The 23,966-nt window shown below is 44.4% G+C and overlaps 1 protein-coding gene across 1 annotated transcript in view; it reads left to right on the top strand.

Annotated features, from left to right (window-relative positions):
• TNR (tenascin R) overlaps positions 1-23,966 on the top strand; it is a 402,456-nt gene that overhangs the window by 322,165 nt on the left and 56,325 nt on the right. The window contains exons 4-8 of the mRNA XM_041770860.1: positions 1,493-1,969; positions 8,025-8,288; positions 11,590-11,705; positions 13,944-14,094; positions 19,162-19,431. Coding sequence (XP_041626794.1) covers positions 1,493-1,969; positions 8,025-8,288; positions 11,590-11,705; positions 13,944-14,094; positions 19,162-19,431 — 1,278 coding nt within the window. The remainder of the gene's footprint in view (positions 1-1,492; positions 1,970-8,024; positions 8,289-11,589; positions 11,706-13,943; positions 14,095-19,161; positions 19,432-23,966) is intronic.

The raw sequence follows: 23,966 nt of genomic DNA, 5'->3' as shown, positions 1-23,966 counted from the left end.
ATAAACAATGTGAAGAAGAGAAGATAAAGTCCACTTGTTCAGTCTCCCATTCTTCCCATTCTTCCTATTCTTCAGTGAGAACTTTCAGGCCAGTTGGCCTTTTCAGTGGAGCTGAGGAATACAGGGAAGTCATGGGTGTCCGTGGACATGAACTCTTGGCTGCCCAGGGAGCTGGGCAGCTTCTGAGAGGGCTTTCTCCCATCAGGCTCCCCGGCAGAGGTGAAAAATCCACAAGCAAGAACCGTGTTAAACCAAGTCAGTGCAGTGTCCTTACAGACTGTGGGGCTAGGTAAAGTGGCAGAATTTTAAAAGGATATATAACTTGGGGCACCTGGGGGGCTCAGTGGTTGAGTGTCTGCCTTCGGCTCAGGGTGTCATCCTGGGGTCCTGGGATCGAGTCCTGCATCAGGATCCACAGAGCCTGCTTCTCCCTCTGCCTGTATCTTTGCTTCTCTCTGTATGTCTCTCATGAACAAATAAATACATAATTTTTTTAAAAAAATTAAAAATAAAAAAGAATATAACTTACTTGACTTCAGATCCCTGGAGTCAACTGCAGAGAAGGATGCCAAGCAGGTTCTGGGCTCGTATATGCTTAATTAGTTTATTTCACTCATATTAGACAGATAAATTAACCGCTGTAGTTCTAATGTGGGAAGGGCTAGGACAGAGACATACAGAGAATCCAAAAAGATCACAGCAAACAGTAACTAAATGATACTGAAGTTACGAGAAGCCTTAGAAGTGACCCTGGTGCTGAGCTGTGATAAATGAGCTGGGTTGGTTAGAAGGCAGAAAGGAGAGGGAGCAGGACTGGTCTGTAGCGCATATGACCTTGGCCTGCATAGCAGACTCGGGGCTCAGCCTACATCCCCTGGGGTCTCCATCAGTCTCCACAGCCAGCTCCTGGGCATCTTTGTCAGGGACCCTCCTTGGGCTGAGGGAACCTCCGTGGCCTAACCAAGGAGACAGGGGAAGAGGTTGAGCACTTATATCACCCCAGGACAGCCCTCAAGCCATGGTGAGGTGTGACCTGCCCTGTGGCCAGAGTGCCCTGCAGGATTAAACCCCAAATCCTCCCTGGGATTTTGCCCTCTTGACATACCCTGGCTTGGGCTCCTTCTTCCCCGATCTCCCCTTCTCCCTGATGGGTTTCTCCTGGGAGAACTTTCTAATAAATCACCTTGACCTAAGTCCCCAACCAAAGTCGACTTCTAAGGGAACCCAAGCAAAGACACACCGAAGGTGAGCTCCTGGGGAACAAGGGGCCAGATCTCATTCATCCTTGCTCCCAGCACTGGGCTAGGCACAGGCAACCCAGATTGGGTGAAAATATTTATGGAACTGGTTATGTATCAAACAAAGTTGAGCCTGACTCTCAGCCATACAAAACTGACCAGAGAGAGAGGAGAGGTCTCTGCCCACCTCTCCCCATGTGCCAATTATGGGATGTGCCACTGCTGCCCTTTGACCTTCTCCTTGACTGTTCCAGGACAACTGGACTACATCCCTCACTGTAGTGGCCACGGCAACTTTAGCCTCCAGTCCTGCGGCTGCATCTGCAATGAAGGCTGGTTCGGCAAGAACTGCTCCGAGCCCTACTGCCCGCTGGGCTGCTCCAGCCGGGGCGTATGTGTGGACGGCCAGTGCGTCTGTGACAGCGAGTACAGCGGGGGCGACTGCTCTGAGCTCCGGTGCCCGACAGACTGCAGCTCCCGGGGGCTCTGCGTAGATGGAGAGTGTGTCTGTGAAGAGCCCTACACAGGCGAGGACTGCAGTGAGCTGAGGTGCCCCGGGGACTGTTCGGGGCAGGGGAGATGCGCCAATGGCACCTGCTTCTGCCAGGAGGGCTACATGGGGGAGGACTGCAGTCAACGGCAGTGTCTGAACGCCTGCAGCGGGCGAGGACACTGCCAGGAGGGGCTTTGCTTCTGTGAAGACGGCTACCTGGGCCCTGACTGTTCGGCAGGTAGGAAGGGAGATAGGAAGGGGGGCTGCAGAGGGCATGTGGTGAACTAATCGGAGGTGGGAATAGAGATGGGAGGAAAGGTGGAATCAGGTACTGAATGATTCCCTGTCAGGTTGTGCTCATTTGCTTTAACAAGAGAGCCGATGTCTGAGTCAATCACAATTGATGAAGTGGACTTAAGGGAGAAAGGGCAGAAACCAGAAAAGGTCAAGTTTAGGCTGAAAGTTGGATCTTACCCCTGAGACTGGAGCAAAGGCAACACAAATGATGTTGACAGCATTCCACTGTCCTTGCGGTGGAGGAAAAAAAGAGACACCATCGGGCCCCCACTCTCCAGTTCAGGGGGCTTCCAAGAGCTCCACCTGCCCCCAAGCACCCCCCTTGCCTATTGCCATATTCCAGGGACACATCCTTTTCCAATGCTACTGCACATGAGAGTGGATAGTGTAGTCTGTGATAAATGGACTAACTAGCACTCTGGTTATTTCATAACTCACATATTACAAGGGCTTACTATTGATGAAATGATCGAGTGTCCTCACAGGAAAAAATAAAAGTATTTCTAGAAAGAAATTAAATGTAAACAGGAATAAAATCCTAAAGGCATCAAGCAACAGCTCACATCCTAACAATTAGTACAGATTATTAAATGGCTGTGACTCACTTTGTTCCAACTGACATTGAGCAAATTGGAAGCAATGCCATCCATAGCCTAACGCTGTGGAAACTGATACAAAAGCGATGTCCTAAAATGAAGATCTAAATCCAGCAGAGGGAAAAATATTAATACCTCACTGGAGATTTTTGTTTTACCTAAAATTAGATGATTATTGCTCATCCTCTTCTGATTGAATCAGTGACTCTTGCTGATACGTTTTGTTTGTGTATAAGGTTAAGTGATTGATTTTGATCCTTTCCATTTATGATTGAATCCATAACAGTAGGTTCAGAGTGCCCACTGGGAAGATTTAAAATAAAAAAATAATAGCAATCAAATATCTTTAAACCTTCTGATGGGTTGTCTCCTGGAAGGCCAGCTTCCCCAGCTTTCTGTTCTTTAGCATCACCAGTGATTCCCACCTAACTAAGTGGACCAGTCAGACCAGGTCCCTGCACCGATAACTTCAATTTACATTCTTTTAAAAGATCAATGTCAATAATGAAAAAACAAAACAGTAACATACTGCTTAGGAAAACGATTCTTTTCATGTTCCTTAATTTTTTTCCATATTGTTATTTTATTTAGCCTCTCAATTTTGTTTACTGAACTGAAATGCCTTTCTAAAAACACAAAGAGTTGTTATACCAATTGTTCCAAAGGAAAATCCAAGCAGAAGTTAAGCCTCATCACTGAGTTAAGTCTTGTTTGAATCCAGTCACTAGGGAGTTGCTGGCAAGGGGAGGCTGAGACATGTCCCTGGTTTCCAGCCTCAGGACGAGGCTCCATGTGGCCCCATCACAGGATGCTAAGGGTCAGCTTGAGCCATTGTTATGGATGGCTATTCTGTAGCCCACAAGCTTCTTAATAGAAAAAAAAATCCTTGTTGGGCTATATAAATCTGCCATATTCCTGACCCAGCTTTTCTACAAGAATGGGTCCATCTGCAAACAAAATCTCAATCTGATCCAGACTGAACTAGAGATAAACCCACCTGGTCACTCAGGGAAAACTCAGCAGCTGCTGGCGTAATCACAACTGCGTTGAGTTCCCAAACCATGAATACATGTTACCTCCAACACATTACCTCTGTGCTGTTTGAAGAAGACTTCTGGAGGCCCAGATGAATTACTTTACAAGTTCCAAAAGCATGTGAGGAAGGACAGTTGCATAACCTCTACCTGTTTCTATAGCAACCCTGGAGCCATCACTCATTGCAGGAGGTTCTGCTCTCAATGCCTGCCTTTTAAACCAAACACCACAGGTCTCTTCCAGAGAAGTATCTAGGTCATTATCTAAAGTGCTACTTTGCTTGCTCTTTGTGAGAAGGCTGTGGGAGAGGGGACAATTTACCCACTGTTTGACATTTCTGGCCAGATGCACACACCATGGCGTTACTGCTTCCCTCGCCAGCAGGAGTGAGGACAGGAGAGAGAAGAATAAGGAAGGTGAAATCATGGAGAGCCACAAAATATACCCCCAGCACGAGTCCTTCTTTTCTCTTTGGCAAGGCCACAGCATATAGCTGCCCATCGTGTGGGCTTCATTCTGAGCCCTCTAGACCACTAGCGCTTGGATACAACTGAATAGCCTTGACAAGGCCACTATATTTGACTCCAAGCCTTGATCTTTGCTCATAGCATGCCATGGGACAAAATTTCAACCTTTCTGCCTCTGTTCTCTGGCCATGTAAAGATAATAGAACAAAAAATTTCATGAATATGAATGCTCAAAACAAGCCATAGAAAGAAGCTATCCTGGGCTTCTCATTTTACAAATTTAAAAAGCAGCAGTCCAGAGAGACAAAAAGATTTTTCCAGAGCCAGACCACTAATGAATGGCGGAGCAAGAATGAGAACCCTGGTCTCCTACCAACTTCTAGCACTCTTTAATCCTCTCCGGGATGCTAAGTAGAGTGGAATGAAAATTTTAAATGCCTCGTACGCAAAGAAATAATAGTCTTTCGGTGGGAAAGCCAAGCCCTGTCAAATGATTTTTTTAAAAGGCATTAGAGGTAGGGTAGAGAAGCATGTTGAACTATTTGTCCACATCTGTCCCGAGTGAAGGAGGTTAGCACAGGATCTGTCCAGTGAACTGGCCCAAACTCCCTATGAGTCAGCAGGATTAAAGAACCACCAGAGCAGGGACTTGAAACAATCCAGATTGCTGTTCCCTGGACTTCACTCAGACCTGTGGAGATCCATCAACGTCAGCCTCTGCCTCTGCCCGCACTATAGCCAGCCCAACCTTTGGCACCTGAAATTACTCACTACTTGGAGCAAGGCACTTTATGGAACTCATTCCAACAGCTCTCAGCACATATGCGCACAACTGACGCAAGATCTAAAAAGTAAACAGCATGGAGTCTTTGCAGATAAGCAATTCCAATTCTTCAAACCACAATTTATTCCTTTTTAACTGCCTACTCTTCCCCAAAGTTCAAAGCTGGAGCCCCAAAGAAAGTAAGACTACATATACTTTGCTTCTGTCCTCAACTCATTGAATCAGGCATATGGCTCCTCTACAGTTTTTTTTTTTAATATTCAATATCATTTCATCTTATGAGAATTACTGACACCTAATGTACACAGCTGCTGCTAAGTTATAGGGCGAGGGCTGGTGGTCATGGCTTCTTCCATTGAGCCACAGGCCCCAAGAGTACTTTCACCACAAACAACACTATTGCTGCTTTATCATCACAAGTGAAGGCAGTGTTTACCATCAGGCTCTGGTCTCAAGATAAAAAATTTGCCAAGTTAAGCTGTCAAGATAAAAAAAATCCTTCTACACTCCTTTTTTACTTTAAAATCCCAAAGTTCTCTGCTTGAATCATTATTAGCTTCATTTTCTGGAAGAAGGAACCAAAAAGAAATACACTGACTTGTCCCAAGTGCCCTAGGAGTTGTTGATGTCTTGAAATTTGGCATGGCCATTTCTATGACTATGACAGGAGAAGTCCCACATAGGAAAGTTGGAATCAGCTGTGTTAAATCACAAGAGGCAGGCAGTAGCGAATCCTTTTTAAAATAAGTTTCTTACCTCTAGGATAAGCACTAGTCAGGAATCCATATCTTAAAGAATTGTCTGAATTCCCCTTTACTATAGTTTACGTAAATGGTTGTGAGTAAATAAAAAAGGCATCTGGCATAATCCGTAACTTGTCCTACAAACTGTAGGCTAAAAGAACACTAAAGCATAGAAGACCTGGGTTTGAGAACCAATTCTAACCCAAATCCCTAACTTTTAGCAAGTCCCTGGGTCTCCGTTTCTTCATTTGTAAAGTTGGGATAATTATATCTACCCAATCTATCTCATAGGGTTGCCATTAAAGGACTCTAACATTTCACATACATGGTGTGTCTGAACATATTTTATAGACTGTGAAATGCTGTGCAAATGTAAAGTGGTATTGTTTACTGGGTAAGAGGTTCTAGAGCCATATTGCCGGGTTCAAATCCTAACTTCTGTGTTTGCTGACTATGGGATCCTGTTTCCTCATCTGTAAAATAGTCGTAATAATAATAATACCTATCTCACAGTGTTGAGAGGTGAGAGGACAAAACGAGATAGTCTGCCTAAGAGTGGTTGGCATTGTGCCTGGTGTACAATAAATGCTCAATACAATCATGCAGTACTGACAGATTCTATATATAAATTGATCTTCCCTTAGCCCAGGGCCTGTGTGCATTATACAGGCTGTCCCGAAAATCTTAGTGCAGTTCAGAACTTTAATAATGTCAGAATTAGAAATGATACAAGCTTCTAAATGATCATTTAATTATTTAAATCTCATTTACATACATTTAGTTTTATCAATTTAAGAAAAACAAATGTTTAGGTTTTTTTGTTTCAGTCAGCAGTTGTTATCTCCAATCACAGGGAGCTCTGCTTTCTAGACTATTTTCTACAATGAATGGTTTGGGCAAAAACAGTCAAAGCAAATGACCAAAGCTGCAAATATATGATCCTAATTTCCATCCCATGAGTCTGAGTTAAAGGGCTCATTATTCCTGCCTCTGCTGAGAATTTGAAGGCACTTGTGGGAGCACAACAGAGAAGACAGGCATTCTCCACACACACAGTCCTGTGAATAACAGCTGGCTCAGTCTTATGCTCTTGTGAAGGTGAAAGAGTGAGGACATCCAGAGGAAACATTCACAAAGCCAGCGACAACTCTTTAACCTCCTAACATCTTCCCTACATGTAAATTTATAAGTTAATTACAACTATTTCAATATTGTCCCAATTTTTTATTTAATTCTGGGCAGGTCCAATGACAGGCAGGCAGGAGTTAGCCTCCCAGTGGGTCTAAAAGTTTCAATTATTTAACACCCACACTCCTGGTGAGTCTTCACTTCCTAAAGGAACCATACATGAAAGACTACGTCAAGGAGGTTTATTCTTGGGTGATACTTTGAGTAACATTTGAGATGTGGGACAAGACAGAAAAATAAGCCCTCGAGAATGCTTCTTTATCATCATCTCCAAGATCAAGGCTAATAAAAATTAGTCTAAAACAAGTTACATTTCTTTCAAAACTTAAATGGCCTCTTTTTAAAAGGGAAAACAATACAAGAAAAGGTTTTTGAATGTCTTCATTGGGCAATGACATCCAGGACTTACTGTTTTGACTTCTTACATTTTGCAAGATAACCAGGAATAAGCCTTTATTCCCACTTGCCAAATCAAATATTGGTTCCTCAGGTAATCTGGTGACATACATTTATTAAACTACCAAAAATGTTGGCCAGTGGTGTGCTGTTAAATAGGTAATAATTAGCTCTCTGAGGGAAAAAAATTAAAAACCTTGCTTTGTAGCATTTGTCAGTTTGTGTGGTGGAAATACTCGTTCCACGGCCAATTTCAAACTACCAACATGACATATGTCACTAAACACGGGGTCGGGAACAGCTGTGCAGTAGAAGGCGGTTCTACAGTATTTCCACCAGAGAGGTACAACACATGTAAATTACCTCAAGGGCATAGATAACAGTAAAACGTAGTGAAATAAATTAAAAGTGATGAGTTTTGAGTATTTATCACCTTTGTTTTTAATGCAATTTACTTAACCGTAAGTTTATAAAATTTAATCTTTAATGATGGCTATATTTAACAATGGTCTTGAAAGATTCCTGAAAATTTGACATTCAACTTTCACAAGCTAGCAAGAGCTGGCTCCGGCACACGATTAACTCATGGCCCTATGGAGGTAGAGGTACTAAGCACAGAAAAGACAAGAACCTGCCCACAAAAGGAGTTACAAATCACTCAAAGCCAGTGAGCAGAGCAGGACATATAGACAGGGTATATGGGGTGAGAGGTGAAGAAGAAAGTTGAGTCCAGGATGGGGAAGGCAGTCCTCTGAGCTCATGCTATCTGTGTATTGCCTCCCGGTAGTTGCCCCTCCAGAGGACTTGCGAGTGGCTGGTATCAGCGACAGGTCCATTGAGCTGGAATGGGACAGGCCGATGGCAGTGACGGAATATGTGATCTCTTACCAGCCGATGGCCCTGGGGGGCCTCCAGCTCCAGCAGCGGGTACCTGGAGATTGGAGTGGTGTCACCATCACGGAGCTGGAGCCAGGTCTCACCTACAACATCAGCGTCTACGCTGTCATTAGCAACATCCTCAGCCTTCCCATCACTGCCAAGGTGGCCACCCGTACGTAACATTTCCCCATCCTACTTCATTTTTCTTTTCTCCTACATGAGATCATGGGCATTCATGATAGTAGTGTCTTTTCTTAATTCTTCCGGGATGCCTGCAATAATCACTGCTCTTCAGGGGAAGGACTTCCAACGTGCCCTACTTGGAAAGGATAAATCATTAAAAAGGCACTTCCGATTAAGAGAATTTCCAGATTCAGGCAGCTCCCATCCATTAGAGAACCAAAGGGACAAAAAGCAATTATTGAGTTCTAGCTTACTATAAGCTCGAGTCTGATTAGAAGTCAAAGAAAGTATGAGACTTATACAGACTTTGAATCTAGTTAAGGATTTGAAACCAGGAGATATGAAATAGGACATATAATAAGCAAGTGCTAAATGGTATGTTACAGATGGTAAGTGTATAGCAGAGTGGGGAAAAAAATCTTATTTAAAACTGCACTGACGACACCCACTTCTCCTCGTAGAGAGGTGGCATAATTTCTTCATGGTCTTTTGTTTAGCGAAACATAGTCTATTTTCATTATAAAAGTTGAGGCTCTAGAGGATAGTTTACAAAGAGTCAGTGGAGAGAAAAGAAAGGTTGAGACAGAGACAGAGGCCAGATAAACTGCTCTCTGTAAGAAATAGTTTTCTTTTTTTTATGTAGAACAGGGAAAAATTCCTGTAGCTGCAGCTCTGTATTTTACATGTTTTTATTTAAGCATAGAAAAATCTTGAAAGATTGCATGTCACGTATTAACATTGGCTACAGTAAAGAGTAGCCAATAGGAAGGCGTTGTTATTTCTTTATATACCTCTGGTTTCTTAAATCTTTTCCAATATTTCCCCTCCACCTCTCAGATGCCAGGTAGGTGACTTACAATTCAACTCTGACACTATCTACCTGGAGTGAATGTCAGATCCCACAGGTTAGGGCCTGAGTCTCACAGGATTGCCCCCCACCTCCGGTGTCAGTCACAGGTCCAAGGCGGTCACTGGTACTTCTGAGTGACCAGCTGTAAATTCAAGGGGTTCTCAAAACCCTTCCTTAGGTTTGATAATTCCTTAAAACAATTCACAGAATTCGGGAAAGTGCTTTACTTACCAGTACTGTCTTATTACAAAGGATACAACTCAGAAACAACCAAATCAAAGTGATGCATATAGCAAGGTATGGGGGATGGGGTGCAGAGCCTCTGTATCCTCTCTGGACACATCAGCCTCCCAGCACCTCAATGTGTTCACCAACCTGGAAACTCTCCAAACCTTGCTGTTTAGAGATTTTTATGGAGGTTTCACTATGTAGGCATGATTGGATGGATCACTGGCCATTGGTAATTAAGTCAGTTTCCAGCCAGTCTCCCCTCCCTAGAAGTGGGAAGTTGGAGCCGCAAGTTCTGATCTTTTAAGTCATGCCGTGTTTTTTTTGGAGACCGTCTAGTTATCTCACAACCTACAACAGATAATCTTATCACTCCGGAGATTCCAAAAGTTTTAGGAGCGTGTGCCAGGAACCAGGGACAAAAACCAAATACTTTTTATTATATCATGCAGATATTTTAGTGGTAGCAGGAAACTAGTGCAGGAAGTGACCGTGAAACAGGAGCCCCTGAGTCAGTAAGTGGGACTTACCACCAAATAAGGGATAAGACATTTCCATCCATTTTATGTAGGTCTCAAAGGACAAGATGGTATTTGGAAAACAAATGCCATGAAAGTTCAGAGAAGGGAGAGGTCAAAGGAAGAAGAGCTGGTCTTGAAGTCTTCATGGACTTGAGTTGCACTCTGAAGGCTAGGGATCAACTGGCACAGAGGAAAGGATTTAAGAAATCATCCCATTCCTTTGCTTTCCAGGTGACAGAGATCCTTATAATACTGGATTCCCCCTATGAATGCTGACTGTAAATATGCCTATAATTATCTCTGTTTATATTTGACCTTTTTTTAAAAAATTCCTCTGGTGCTTGAGAACCAGTTTTAAATATCTTCGATGATTGTGCAGAGAGGCAGGTCACCATCTGCCGCTTTTCCCACCTTGCTCTGGGATGAGTCACCACCAGCAAGTGCCTGGCCCGACTCCCAGGCGTCTCCTCTCTCATCCACGTGCACGCACAGTGATGAGGTTTCCGTCCCCCATGGCGTGTATATTATGCCAATCCAGGGCATCCCCTCAGGCAAGCTCCCAGGTGACAAGGACAAAATCATGTAAACTCACCTGACATGCCTTCCAGTAGGTTCAGAATCAGACCTGCCTTTCAACCAAGAAGCATGAGGAAGCTTCCCAACAGGAAGGATGAGAATCTGTCTGTTTTCCAATGGAATATCCCACAAGAGGCAAAGCTAACATGGGAGCGGGCTCCCTGGAGAACTGAGAAAAGTCATGCTGTCGTATCTCAGGGCTGGTTATTGGAACTCCATTAGGACAAGCATACCTCCACCTCACCGAACCTGTGCATGCCTGTGTGTGTGTGTATGTGTATGTATGTGTATGTGTATGTGTATGTGTATGTATGTGTATGTGTATGTGTATGTGTATGTGTGTGGGTGGGGGTAGTAAAGGAGGAGATTAAGCAAGGAATGAAAAGCAAGATAAGTGAGGCAAAGGTGAGTGAGGAAGAGAAGAGACAAATGATGAAGAACTGGACAAAAGAAGGAGACAATGGAATGAGAACAAAAATCCCAGGATCTACCATTGTGCTTTGAGTGTGCCTTTGCTTGCTTCATGTACGTAAAATGGAACTCTCAAACCATCCTAGACATTGTGATTTGAGCTAAACAAAATATTCTGATTGCACATGAGATGATCAGAAAAAACATTCTAGTCTTTATTCTGAAGTTGGCTTGTGTCTTTAGCTAATTTTGTGCCTCCCTCTTCCTGAGTGTGAAATGGGAACATTTTATGGCCTCTCAGGAATCCTTAGAGCCTCCAAAGATAGCATTCAATCATCTGAGAAAGACATCATATTAAGTACCAAGATTTGCCATATTAGTACCAAGATTTGCCATATTAGTAAGGGAAAAAAAGGGTGTCTCTCTTGTATTTTAATATTAACCTATTATGGAATAGAAAGCATTTAAAAAATATTGATTGGATTAGGTTTAAGTTCACTCAGGTGAACCAATACAGAGCAGAACCAGGGCCCCCACAGAGCAGGCCAGTCCTGCACCTGGGACCCATTGTGTCTTCAGTAAGATTGGGATGGCCCACTGCACCCAAGGTGTGGAGGGATCGCACCCAGGCAAAGCCCCAGATGATGCTCTCTGCCTGTGCCAGGGATAGCCATGACATGGTGACCCATATTGCTGTGTTCCAGATCTCTCCACTCCTCAAGGGCTACACTTCAAGACGATCACAGAGACTACCGTGGAAGTGCAGTGGGAGCCCTTTTCATTCTCCTTTGATGGGTGGGAGATCAGCTTCATTCCAAAGGTAAGGTCCACCTGTCACACTCCTAGACAGCCTCATTTGAAGTATTCATATCCTCAACTTGGAATTGGGGGCTGCAAGGACAGCATTACCCAATATCTATCTCCACCAGTAAAGGATGCAAAGGGACTTTTGGTGGTGTCTGGGCTATAGAACATCTCTTTCACAAAGGCATGGTGGCCTGACTAGCAAGAGTAGTACTGAGCCTCACAACGTGGCTTTGAAAGACAGAATGTGGGAAGCAGCCACCAGGCCCAGCTCTCTGCTCAGAAAGCTCTAGGGTTTGGCAAGCTATGATTTTAACAAGTCTGAAAACCAAAACTTCAAAATGTTGGGACTTCTCTTTAGGACATAAGGAAAGCCAGACTGAATCAGTCACATAGCTCCGTTCTGTGCAGAAGATACACCAAAAGTCAGCGTGCATGGCCTCAGTCTCTAAAGGTCAGAGGTATAACACAAAAATACCTTTTGTAACCTATTAATTGAGAAAATTTTCCCTTAAACAAATTATGTTATTAGTTTTTGAGTTCAAAAGTATCCCAATTCATTTCTATTCTTTAAAGTAGCATATAGGTAGCATATAGTTCTATATTAACACAATATAGAACTAACTTTTCCAAGTTGCCAGAGTTGCCTGCCTAGTTTTGGGTTTCCAGAATTTGTTGGCCCTACTGGTACTCTCCTTAACTCCACCACTCATGGGGAGTATAATGTTTAATCATATGCCTTATTCCATCTTCATCTTTCAATATCAAATAGCATTTTTTCAGTCATTCGTCAGACTTAATGACACATGACACATATTTGGCTAACAAGCGAGTGATCTCACCATTATTTTACTTCAAAATTCTTCAAGGCATGGACTATTGGAGCTACAAAAGACCTTCAAGTTCACAGAGTATGACCCTTTGTTTTACATCTTGTTTAGTTTAAAGAGACTAAGACTAAGACTCAGCAAACTTAAATAACATCACATTGCTAGCTAGCTAGCTAGTTAGTGGTAGGCTTAAAACAAGAACCCGGGTCTCCAGGGTTCTATCCACTAAACCAAGACTTCCCTCTCTATGTGGATATAGGGGTGTCATGGCAAGCTAAATACAACTAAACAGGCATTCTGTACAACTACCTTCTTATGTGTCTTATCCGCATTAATATGGCCACAAAAGTATGGTAGGCAACTGGTATATACAGGGCAGAGAGAATCCTATCACCTTGATGCTGAGGCAGAAAAACAACTGTGCTAGTTTGCCTATTTTACTTCTAATATGCAAAACTCTAAATAAGACCTTGGTCAGGGCATGCCAAGGTTGAACACATGGCCACATAGAATAACTGTGTCATCTGTAGGTTGTAGCCACTGGCTGGTATGCAGGGGTACAGAGGGGCATGTGTCATATTGATTTATGGGTATGGATATAAATTACATATAGGGCACTCCAGCTGACATAAACAGAGTCCAAAGAATAGGGAAGAAGGAAAGTGACACAAAAAAGAGTCTTCTTGTCCCCTCCATTTCTAGGGACACACATAGAAAATGTATATATAATTGACAGACTGAGAGGTAGATAGCTAGATGATCCTGGACCCGACATCATCAAATTAATCCTTCTCATTTCCTCCTCTACCAATTTGTCTCTTTTCTCTCTTCTTTGTGTTATCCTTTGTCCCATGCCTCCTTTTTCTCCTTGTACTTCATAGATGGTTGTGTCACTGACTTCTAACTCATCTGGGTGAAGGGAAAATAAGACATTGACAGATTTGCACCCAGTGTAACACCATGAAAAACTCCAGACAGAGCAAAATAATAGCTCCAGCTCATTCGAACACTGGGAATGTTTTAGTTTGAAAAATGTTGTATATATACATAAAGATGTTCACAGATATACACAGACACAAGTATACTTTTCTAAAGAGCCAAGGGCATGCTCATCATAATGAATGCCCCAAAATCTGATGGATAGTAACTGTAACCATCAAATATTGACTCTTTGGCAAAAGTCACTCTACATCACCTCATGACCATTTTTTATTGGCAAACTCAATAGACTCAGGAAAGGCCAAAGAAGTGTTCTTGAAAGTTGCTGGGAGTTTTTCCTGGCTCCGGACATTCAGCTGTCAGCATTATGGGAATAGATGTGGACCCCATTATTAATTAACAATTCACAATCAGTGTTCCACACTTTTTTCTCATAGTGATTTTCTCTTTTGCTTTTTCTCCTTCTCCCTTCCCCTGCCCTCCAGAATAATGAAGGAGGGGTGATTGCTCAGCTCCCCAGTGATGTTACATCCTTCAATCAGACAGGACTAAAGCCTGGGGAGGAATACATTGTCAATGTGGTGGCTCTGAAAGAGCAAGCCCGGAGCCCCCCTACCTCGGCCAGCGTCTCTACTGGTGAGTGCTTCCAACCCTTCTCTCTATGCCTACCCTATTTCACTCTGGAATAAGGACTGCAGATTGCCCAAGAAATAGATAACAAAGGGTTCTAGGTTTTCTCCCAGAGCTGAAAATGATTTGGGTACCAAGAGATGGAGCTACTCCACCAGATGCTTAGCTGAACATCTTCCCTATTGCTAATCTTTGCAAGCACAGAAATCTGGGAGAGTATTATATGGGAAAAATTCTTTGTTAAGATTTCCAGTGTATGTCTTTTATCTTATTCATTAAGAGGCTTGATTTGTCAGTCCCAAGTATCTTGAGCTTAGGAACGAGCAAGAACTAATGCATCTATTGTGAGATTTGGAGAAAGTCATCCAACCCTTCACAAACTTCCCATCATTTTCTTGTGATGAACAAAAATACCTTTTTCTCTGAGCTGACATGAGGATTAAGTTAGAAAAAGCACACGAAGTGATTAACTCTATGTTAATGAGGGTGAGAGAGAATACTCAATACCTAGTGTATACATATGTACTCAGAGAACAAGATAACACACTTAGAAGTGAAAGCAGGCAGAAACAAATCGTTCAAAACCAGTAGTGTGGTTTGGGTCACTGTTCAAGGTGATGACTTAAATTGATTATTAGTTCATCTCCACACTTAATCTTATGCAAGATCATTGTTTCTAGATTCAATTCAGTAATGCAACATATTTTGCCATATCATTTTCTTAGCTAACAAAGGATGGCCAACTTCAATGCTGCAAATTAGCAATTATGACACATATGTGTATGCCCTCCCCTAAGAATTTCTCAAAAGTTACAAATAGTATCTGATATCATTTTCGGCCTCATTTTATTTATGGGAGAGCTGAGACTTGAAAACTAAGCACTTTTCTCTTTTTCATTAATAGAAAACTGAGATAGGTGAATATTGGTACAGCTTTATTTTTCATAAACTGACATTGACACCTAGGAAAGCCAGTCATGGGTTAGGACAAAGGCCAAGTTGGCTAGAAAAAAGAACCACAAGACCATGTAATGAGGACCATGTTTATGGATTAGTGATTCATAGTTTGCTAATTGGATCCAAACTAAATAGCATCAGGTGCTGAGGCTTATGCTCAGTCTAGAAAACATTGGTTTTAGACTATTGTGGCATTAGATTATGTTCCATTAGAGCACTAGGGCTCCATGGCAGTGGCTCAAGGCAAAGATGAAGGGGAGATTCAGGCCTCTGATTACACCCACACTCATGCCCAACACAGCCTCTTACCAAGGCAGCTCCACCTGTTTTATATTTTGTATGGTCACTTAAGATTTTGTTCTTTAAAAGAAAAGAGTATAATTCCCCTCCTCCCAAAAAGGCTTTAAAACTCCTGTTCTAATGCAAATATGTTTTAGAAGACACTCCATAGCCACAAAACCTAAAAGTGCTCTGTAGGAATTTCTTCAGATGCCAGTGACTAGAGTTTTTCCACAACTCCATTCCCCAAGGTTATGCTGGAACCTGACATTTCATGACCTGTGTAGATGTCCCTCTTCTGGGATGGAATACTTCAGCGTCTCCAAGTCATTCCTGTGAAATGATATTAAGAAAACATGAGTGGAAAACAAAAGCCTAAATGAAGAAGATGGTTCAGAAGAGGGCAGAGAAGAGCGTTACAGCTGTAGAAAGTTTTTCCTCCAAACTTGGGGAAGATAGTTTAACCCTGCCTCAATCTTCTCCTCAAACCACATTTTTATGAAATTTGCAATATTTTTTGGTTTGGAAGTTCCTTACGATTCAAATTCCAGATTTAAAAATGTGTGGTAAAGCTAGGCAGATTTTTTTTTCAATTAAGAAAAATGTCCTAGTTAATATTTTGGCATTGCATACACAGTCATGAAGCAATGGAAAGAAAAATATTTATCCTAGTTTACTTTCTGTGTAGAACTTGTGTTTGTTTAGAAATTAGGACCTAAATTGAAAGCAAGCTGATACCAACTTGACTGGAATGGAGACACACTACTGAGTGGCCAACAAAAGGCCAGAATCCAAGGGTGGCTACAGGAAAGAAGATTGTCTCCCAACCCTGTCGGCTGTTTTCAGGAAATGATTGTTTAATTATTTCCTTCTGCTGAGGTCTGACAGACACCAGCCCCTCCTGTGAAGCTCAGAGTCCTCATGGGCACTCAGACTGGCTTCTTTACGGAATGCAAATTACTAGAGGGCCAGTGCCCTCTGAGCTGCACGATTATATTCCAATATGGACAATCCATTATGATTAGGGTCTTGGGGATTTAAAAGACAAGGCTTTGTCTTTAAAAGACAAAAGCCTTCCAATGTCATTTGAGCTTCTATGACATCTTTTTTCTCAAGAAGCTCCAGATCTTTGAAATGTTTCTCCTTCTTTCTCATGGATACAGAGGATATTCATTTATTTCATTTACTCAACACTCATGTACTTAGTGTCTATGTTTCAGGCTTTATGCGTATACTACAGCTAGAAGACCATTTCTCCCATTTTGTTATTAAGTCAAATTAAATTTAAAAGTCCCAGTTTACCTAAAACCATTAAATTCAGCATGCTGAAAACATCTGGATGTGTTCTGTTAAATCATAGTATTACACCAAATAGGAAAAACAGAACTTCGTTTTAACTCCGAACCAGGTGGCACCAAAATGGCCTGGTGATTTTCATTTTGGCTGGTACTCAGCCCAAAATCTTAAACTGCTTAATAGAGACTAAGACCAAACTAGACCTAGAAAGAGGGTGGGGTGCCCAGAAAAAGGCACTGAAAGACTCTTTCAACTCTGAAAGACTGAGAAAAGCTCAGTCAGACTAAGTCCATCCTAAGGGAGAGGCCCCATTTTGGAGACAGTAGATGGTGGTCCAGAGTGGATTGGTTTTTTAAAAAAAATTTAGTCAAGACTCTCAGGTAATAAGGAAGAAAAAATTTAACTTAGCTAAAGAAAAAAAAAGAGAATTTACTGGAAGGACATAGAATGTCTCCTGAAATGCATCTGTATATCACAAAAAACTGGAACCAGAGAATAGAAAGCCAGGTTCACGTTGCTCTGTTTTTCTAGAAGCTCACAAAGTCACTCATTTCTCCTTCTCTACATATATTTGTTCCTAAAATTCTGTACCTAGTTCCTGGGTGCGTGCTTCTGTGTGTATGTGTATGTGTGTGTGTGTGTGTGTGTGTGTGTTGAAGAGGGAGGTCCCCCCAAAGCAATTCTCTGGACATTCGTTGGGTATTCTACAAATCCCACTCAATTCTGACACTATCTACCCAGAGACATAAACAGATTCCACAGTTTGAGGGCTCAGTCCCACAAAACTACCTTCTGCTTCAGATGCCAAGCACAAGTCCAGGTCATTACCTGTGTTTCTGACCAAATGGGTATAAATCAGAGGTTCCCAGAAACACCTCTTCAGGTTTGATTAATTTGTTAGAGTTGCTCCCAGAACTTAGGAAATCCATTTGCTCACAAGCTTACTGGTTTACTACAAAGGATATTAAAGACTACTTACTAATCAACAACCAGAGGAAGAGACACATTAGGCAAAGCCCTGAACGAAGGAGCTTCTGCTTCTATGTAGTTTGGGGCCCAGCATGGTGGTATGTGGAGGCATTCTGGTTCCCCAACTTGGAAGCGCTCTGAATCCAGTCCTTTTGAGTTTTTACAGAGACTTCATTATAGGCAGGAGTGGGACCAAAATCTCCAGCCCTCTAATCACATGACTCACTCTCCTGGCAACTAGCCCCTGTCCTCACCTCATTAAAGTAACAAAAGACGTTATTACTCTCATCACTTAGGAAATTCCAAGGGTTCTAGGAGCTTTGTGCCAGGAAAGAAAAAATATGTATTTATTATAAATCACCCTCTCCCCTCATCACTCCCCTCCCTCCTTTTTTCTCTCTCTCCAGATAAGATGTTCTCTATTTATGTGTGACTATGGTAGAGAATGGTCATATCAGCCACGGCTCTACATGGTCCCAAACCGGCCAACTCGAGAACTTGAGCCTCTGGTTCCAATTCCAAATCCTTGAAGAACATTAGTATTCATTTTAATCAGCTCCAGCCAGAGAGGCAGAGTCATATTATTAATGCAAACATGGAAGCTGGGCCTACTCTTTTAGAAAGTAATGAGTAATTCAGAAAGGACACACTGGCCATGCAGGCCTACCATGAGGAGTTAAGGATAGCATTTTCTATTCTCCTCACTAAGTTCTCTCTTTATCCATTTCTATTCTACATTCTCTCTCCTTCGCCAACCTCACCATTGTCTAAATCACTATCAACAGGACCCCAAGTGGGTGCTGGAATCCCTGAGACACCAACCAGCTTTTCTAGGTCACATCCCCCCACAGTGATGCTCCCCTCGGCCACTCAGCGCCAGAGGCCAGGCCTCAGGAGGGACATATGCTGAATAACCTTGCGGGATTTTGTGTGAGTGCAGTGCCCTTCTAGCTCAGGAATATGCAAGAACAGGCAGGAAAAAAATAGCCCACAAGATGCTCTTCCTAAACTAAGGTCCTTTTTTTCCCCCCAGAAGAGTGAGTTTTCCCAGAAGTCATGTTTAGCATCCACACTGCAAATGTCTGTGGGGTTGTGGTACTGTCTTAGATTGACTGAGTTTTAGGTGTGGCTGGGCAGGGACATCTCTTGGACATTCATGATGCCCGCTTTGGCAACCGAGTTGGAAGTCTCAGACATTTCAGTAGGATTGATAATTGTATAGATCTTTCCTCAGGGCTCCAAGGAGGTGAGAGAAGGAAAGGATACACCCACACACACCCCTTCTCTTGCCTGGATGGGGAAATGCCAGCACTGTGACCCCATAGCCTGGTGAGAAATGGATTCAGGGGAAGGGACACTGGAGGTGACACTGGAGGTCACTTCCCCTGTTGCCAAACCACATGTCCTTTGGAAAGCGATTTCATTTCACCATGTCTCATTTTCCCCCTATCACTGGGATCATAACACCCATCCTGTTTTTGACAGACCCAGTTCTGAGGAGGGAAGGAGAGAGCCGATTTCAACCAACCATTTCTCAGACTTTTTTTTCCTATTTGATCCTTTTTCATTCAGTCATTGATGGACCCACACAGATCCTGGTTCGAGATGTCTCAGACACTGTGGCCTTCGTGGAGTGGACCCCACCTCGAGCCAAAGTCGATTTCATTCTCTTGAAGTATGGCTTGGTGGGTGGGGAAGGTGGGAAGACCACCTTCCGGCTACAGCCTCCCCTGAGTCAATACTCAGTGCAGGCCCTACGGCCAGGGTCCCGCTATGAGGTGTGGGTCAGCGCTGTCCGTGGTGCCAACGAGAGCCAGTCCACGACCACCCAGTTCACCACAGGTAGGCTTAGGGGGGGCAGGTACGGGGAGGGAGAGTGGGTTGAGCCAGCTTTTGCCATGGTCACAGGAGGGAATTGAGGGGGGAGGTGACATTGCTCAAGTGCCCACGTTATCACAGACCCTGCAAGAAGGGAGCCAGGGGCAAGGTCCTCAGTGAAGTCACAGGACAGCCCAGAGGAAGGCAATACACCAGTGTTTGAGGGAACTGGGTGCCCATCCTGCCTCTGCTGTCAGCAGGATCTGTGACCTGATCTAAGGCTCTTCTCTGTGGCTCTCAGGTATCTCCTTTGGAAAATGAAAAGTTTGTCCTGAAGGCATTGACACGTCCATATTGCTAGCCCAAATGGCAATTTTGTAAGAGTTCAGCAAAGGTGCCCTCCCTCAAGGTACTCTACTGCTATTTGCAGGCATTTGTAATAACTCTATAAATTCATAATGACTACACAGCATGGTGGCCCCCCTCCAAGGATTTGCACGAAGCCCAAACTGTGTGGCTGGCAGTGGGCCTTCTGCCTGAGACTCTGTGACTCATTCTGCCCTTTGCAAACACTAGCAAGAAGGCTAATGGGAGGCCTGCTCCCACATTGCCTCACTGTGATGACCATGCAACCCTCTCCCCAAGACTGTCAGGACTCTAAAAGAGCTTCCCTCATGTTCAGGAAAGGCCAGACCTTTCCAATGACCTATTCCTGACTCAGAGCCCGTCAGACTGACCAGCTAAGGGGCAAATAGGATGGGCACCAGCCAAAGACAGGCTTCCCAGCTCTCTCACTGGGCCACCAGGAGCTGGGATCAGATAGTGGGTCTCCATTTGACCCAGATTCTCAGTCTTGGTCTCTCGACCTTGGGGAGGTCATAGGTCAAGGAACATCTCTGCCAACTCCAAGTTGTTCAGGGATCAAGGGAAACTGCTAGCATCTATAGGATCTCAGAACCAGCAGCTTCTGAAGGGGTAAAGGAGGAAAATCACTAATTCAAGCAACCTACTGTGGTGTGGCCCAAGAGCTCTTACAGGATGGGATAAACCAGTTGAAAGGCTTTGGGGTGGTTCAATCAACGGTACCATTATCCTCCACCTATGTTTAAAAGCAATTGATAGAAAAGGCACAGAATAAAACAGATGGAAGCCAAAATACCCCCTAGATTGGAGTGTGTAGCTTTGTATTATAGCCAGATAGGTGCAAGGGGATGCTCCTTGTGCACCTGAGCCCGTCCTCCCACGAAGCAGAAGTTGGAGACTACCCAGCTTAGTATTTACACCATGGTGGTACACACAGAGGTCTGACCCCTAGGGGCAGCTGGCTCCCACGAGAGGGGAGCAGAAGGGCACTGCCTAGGTCCTGCTACAAAACTCACCACTGAGGGAAGTCCACCTTCCCCAGAATTAAGAAAAAAGTCAAACTCTTATACTGGGGCTCCCTCTGCACAGAGAGATTTATTAGGACTGGAAAAAGCATCCCTGCTGAAATCCAACAAGTGTGGACGCGGACTAAATAGGGACAGCAGGGTTTGATTCTGAGAGAGAGGTCTCCTCCCAGCTCCTGTGCCAGACTCCACCCCACCCAGGGTATCGGGGGTCAGATTGTTCACTGATCACATCTCGGGATCCCCAGTGACTGACTATGCGTCTAAGAAAAGGGGGGGGGGGTGCTAAATTCTGCCCGTTTCTCTTCCTTCTCCTCCTCCACGTAATCCACATTGCTCAGGGCTGAGCCTGACCTGACACCATGTCCCTTCTTGGTGAAGTCAAGGTCAGCCGTTCCCCCACCACCCCTCGCACCCCGCGACATCGCCTTCTCAGGTCAGGAGATCTCCTGGGGGCCTGCATTCTGTTCCGAATTTCAAGACAGTTTTTGTTTGAAAAGTGGTTTCTTTGTGCTCTGCTCAGATAAGGAGTTTGAAGAGGCAGAAGAGGAGAAGAGCGCTCTCGAGCAGCGAGATGAAAGGCACATTCTCGATGTTTAGGTCGACAAGATGGCAGCAGGATTGGCTGGGGGCCCAGGAAAATTCTAATCAAGACAATTACATTATGCCTCCCCGGAGCTCCCCCTGAGTTCCGCTCACTGCTGCGCGATTCTGTTTCCGGTCGCCTGGCAGATTGGCAGCTGTTAGGAAGCTGCCTCCTGGCCTGCCTGCGTCTCTAACCTGCTCGCCTCCACTCAGGGGTGGGCAGAGGCCAGCAGCTTTGCAGGGAGCTCTCAGGGCCCCGGGGCTGCCAGCCAAGGCGGGGGGGGGGGGGGGGCACCCGAGCCTCGCAGTAGGGCCCTCAGTCATTTCAGAACTCCGCTTAAATTCAAATTAGCCAAAGTGCTTTTCCAGGTGATGTCTTTGACACGAGGAGCGCACTAATTGCACTGGCAATTAAAGCTGAGATTTGTTTCCTGCCTGGTGAGCGGGATATTTGCCTGGGTCTTACAGCGGCTCCCAAAAAGGAAAGAGCCCTGATGGAAGCACGGTAGTTAGAGAGGAGACAGCCCGAGGAACCCAAGAGGCCACTCTCGAGAACCTCCCTGCCCTTGGTGGCTCTGATTTCGGTAACCTTCACGAAGGCAGTCCTAGGACTCTCTCCATACAAGGCCCTCTTTCTAACCACATCCCTCAGGGCACCAAACCCGGCCTCCAGGACGTTTGGCCAAGCAGAGAGGCTGCTGCTTGAACCCCAATGCCCCAGACCTCTCTTGAATGCTGTTATGAGTTGAATTGTGTCCCCTAAAAAGATGTTGAAGCCTTAACCCTCAGTGCCTGCATATATGACCTTATTTGGAAATAAGGTCTTTGCAGATGACCAAATTAAATAAGGTCATTCAATCTGTGTCCTTATACAAAGGGGAATTTTGGATACAGAGGCAGGTACCCAAGGAGGACACCATGTGCAGATAAAACACAGAGACTGGGGTGATTCTTCTACAAGCCAAGGAATGCCTAAGACTGCCAGTGAACCACCAGAGAGAGGCCTAGAACAGATTCTCCCCTGCAGCCCTCAGGAGGAAGCCACCCAGCCAACCACCCAGCCAACCTTGATCTTGAACTTCTGGTCTGTGAGACACATTTCTGTTGTCCAAGACACCCAGTCTGTGGCAACCCTGGAAACTAACACAAAGGCCCACGTCACAACAGTCGGGGCCCCGGCCAGCCTGCATGGCAGCCATTCCACACTGGCATCCTCTCACAACACACAGGCTGGATGGCATTTGCCACTCCAGCCAAGACCAGCTGCCCTCAGCCAAAGCTGCTTTTCCCCACACTACCTCACCCCAAATGTCCTCATGGCACCCTCCACCCCGCCAAAATATTAAACAAGACTTTTCTAAAAACAAGACTGGAAACAGACAATTTTCATTCAGGCACTTCTTATGTACCCATTGAACAACTAGTAGCACTGTTCTAGGCACTGAGGCTACAGATTAAACAAGATAGACAGGAACCCCATTCTCACGAGTTATATTCCAATGGGAGAAGAAGCAAAGAAACATCCTTCCATCATGAGTACTATGCTCGGAAGTGAAAGGGGTGCTGTAGAGGCAGGGCCACGTGAGATTGAGTCATTCAGAAATACCTCACTGAGGAAGTGATGTTCAACCAACATCTAAGTGACTGAAGCCATGTAAGGATCCAGGAAGAGTATGCCAAGCAAAAGTAGCAGCCAGTGCAAAGGCCCTGAGGTGGCAGTAAGTTTGATATGTTTCAGCAGTAGAAAAAAAGGCAGTACAATTAGGGTAGAAGTGTTACAAGATGATGTCTGAGAAGCAGAGAGCTGGGTGGGGATGATCAGGAGGTTTGTAGTAGGAAGCCACAGGCAATTAAGCAGGAGAAATGCTTGATCTAATTTATGTTTTAGAGACGAGATGTGGCTGTTACTGGAGTCCACAGCCCCAAGCCCCTCTGCAGGGCACGCCCTGGACATCGGTCTTTGCCTTCTCCCAGCTTGCTGATGTGTTGCAAAGACCAGCCCAGCTCCTACCTAGAGGGAGGGGTGCCCTTGAGCCATCCCTCCTACAGTTCAGGCTTCAAGACTCAGGGGAGGGACACCTGGTAGCTCAGTCAGTTAAATGTCCAACTCTTGATTTCAGCTCAGGTCATGATCTCAGGGTCCTGGGATGGAGCCCTATGTCAGGCTCCACGTTCAGCAGGGCATCTGCTGGAGAATTATTTTTCCCTCTACTGCCCCTAACCCCTGCTTATGCTTTCTCTCTCTCTTTTTCTCTATCTCTCTTAAATAAATAAATAAATAAATAACCCAGGGGAGCAAACCATTTCACTCTACCCCATTCCTAAGACCTTCCTGCTGTTGCCAGGTGGACTGGGGAGACCTCAGACCCTAATGTTGACCCAGTCTGACCAAAGAGCATCACCAGAGGCTCTTGGTGTCACCTTGAGACAGAATTCAAGGACAGATACAACAGAGCAATGAGCAGTACACCAGGAAAGTTTATTAAAGGGAATGTACACTCTCGACGTGTGAGAGTGGGTAGACTCAAAGAAGAAATGTGCCCACTGGGGTTTGGGTCTCCATCATTTATTGACTATTGTTAACAA

The sequence above is a fragment of the Vulpes lagopus genome, chromosome 1, assembly GCF_018345385.1.
Source record: "Vulpes lagopus strain Blue_001 chromosome 1, ASM1834538v1, whole genome shotgun sequence".
NCBI classification, from domain to species: Eukaryota; Metazoa; Chordata; class Mammalia; order Carnivora; family Canidae; genus Vulpes; species Vulpes lagopus.
Note: the sequence above shows the minus strand (reverse complement) of the source record. Positions and strands in the feature narration are given on the sequence as shown.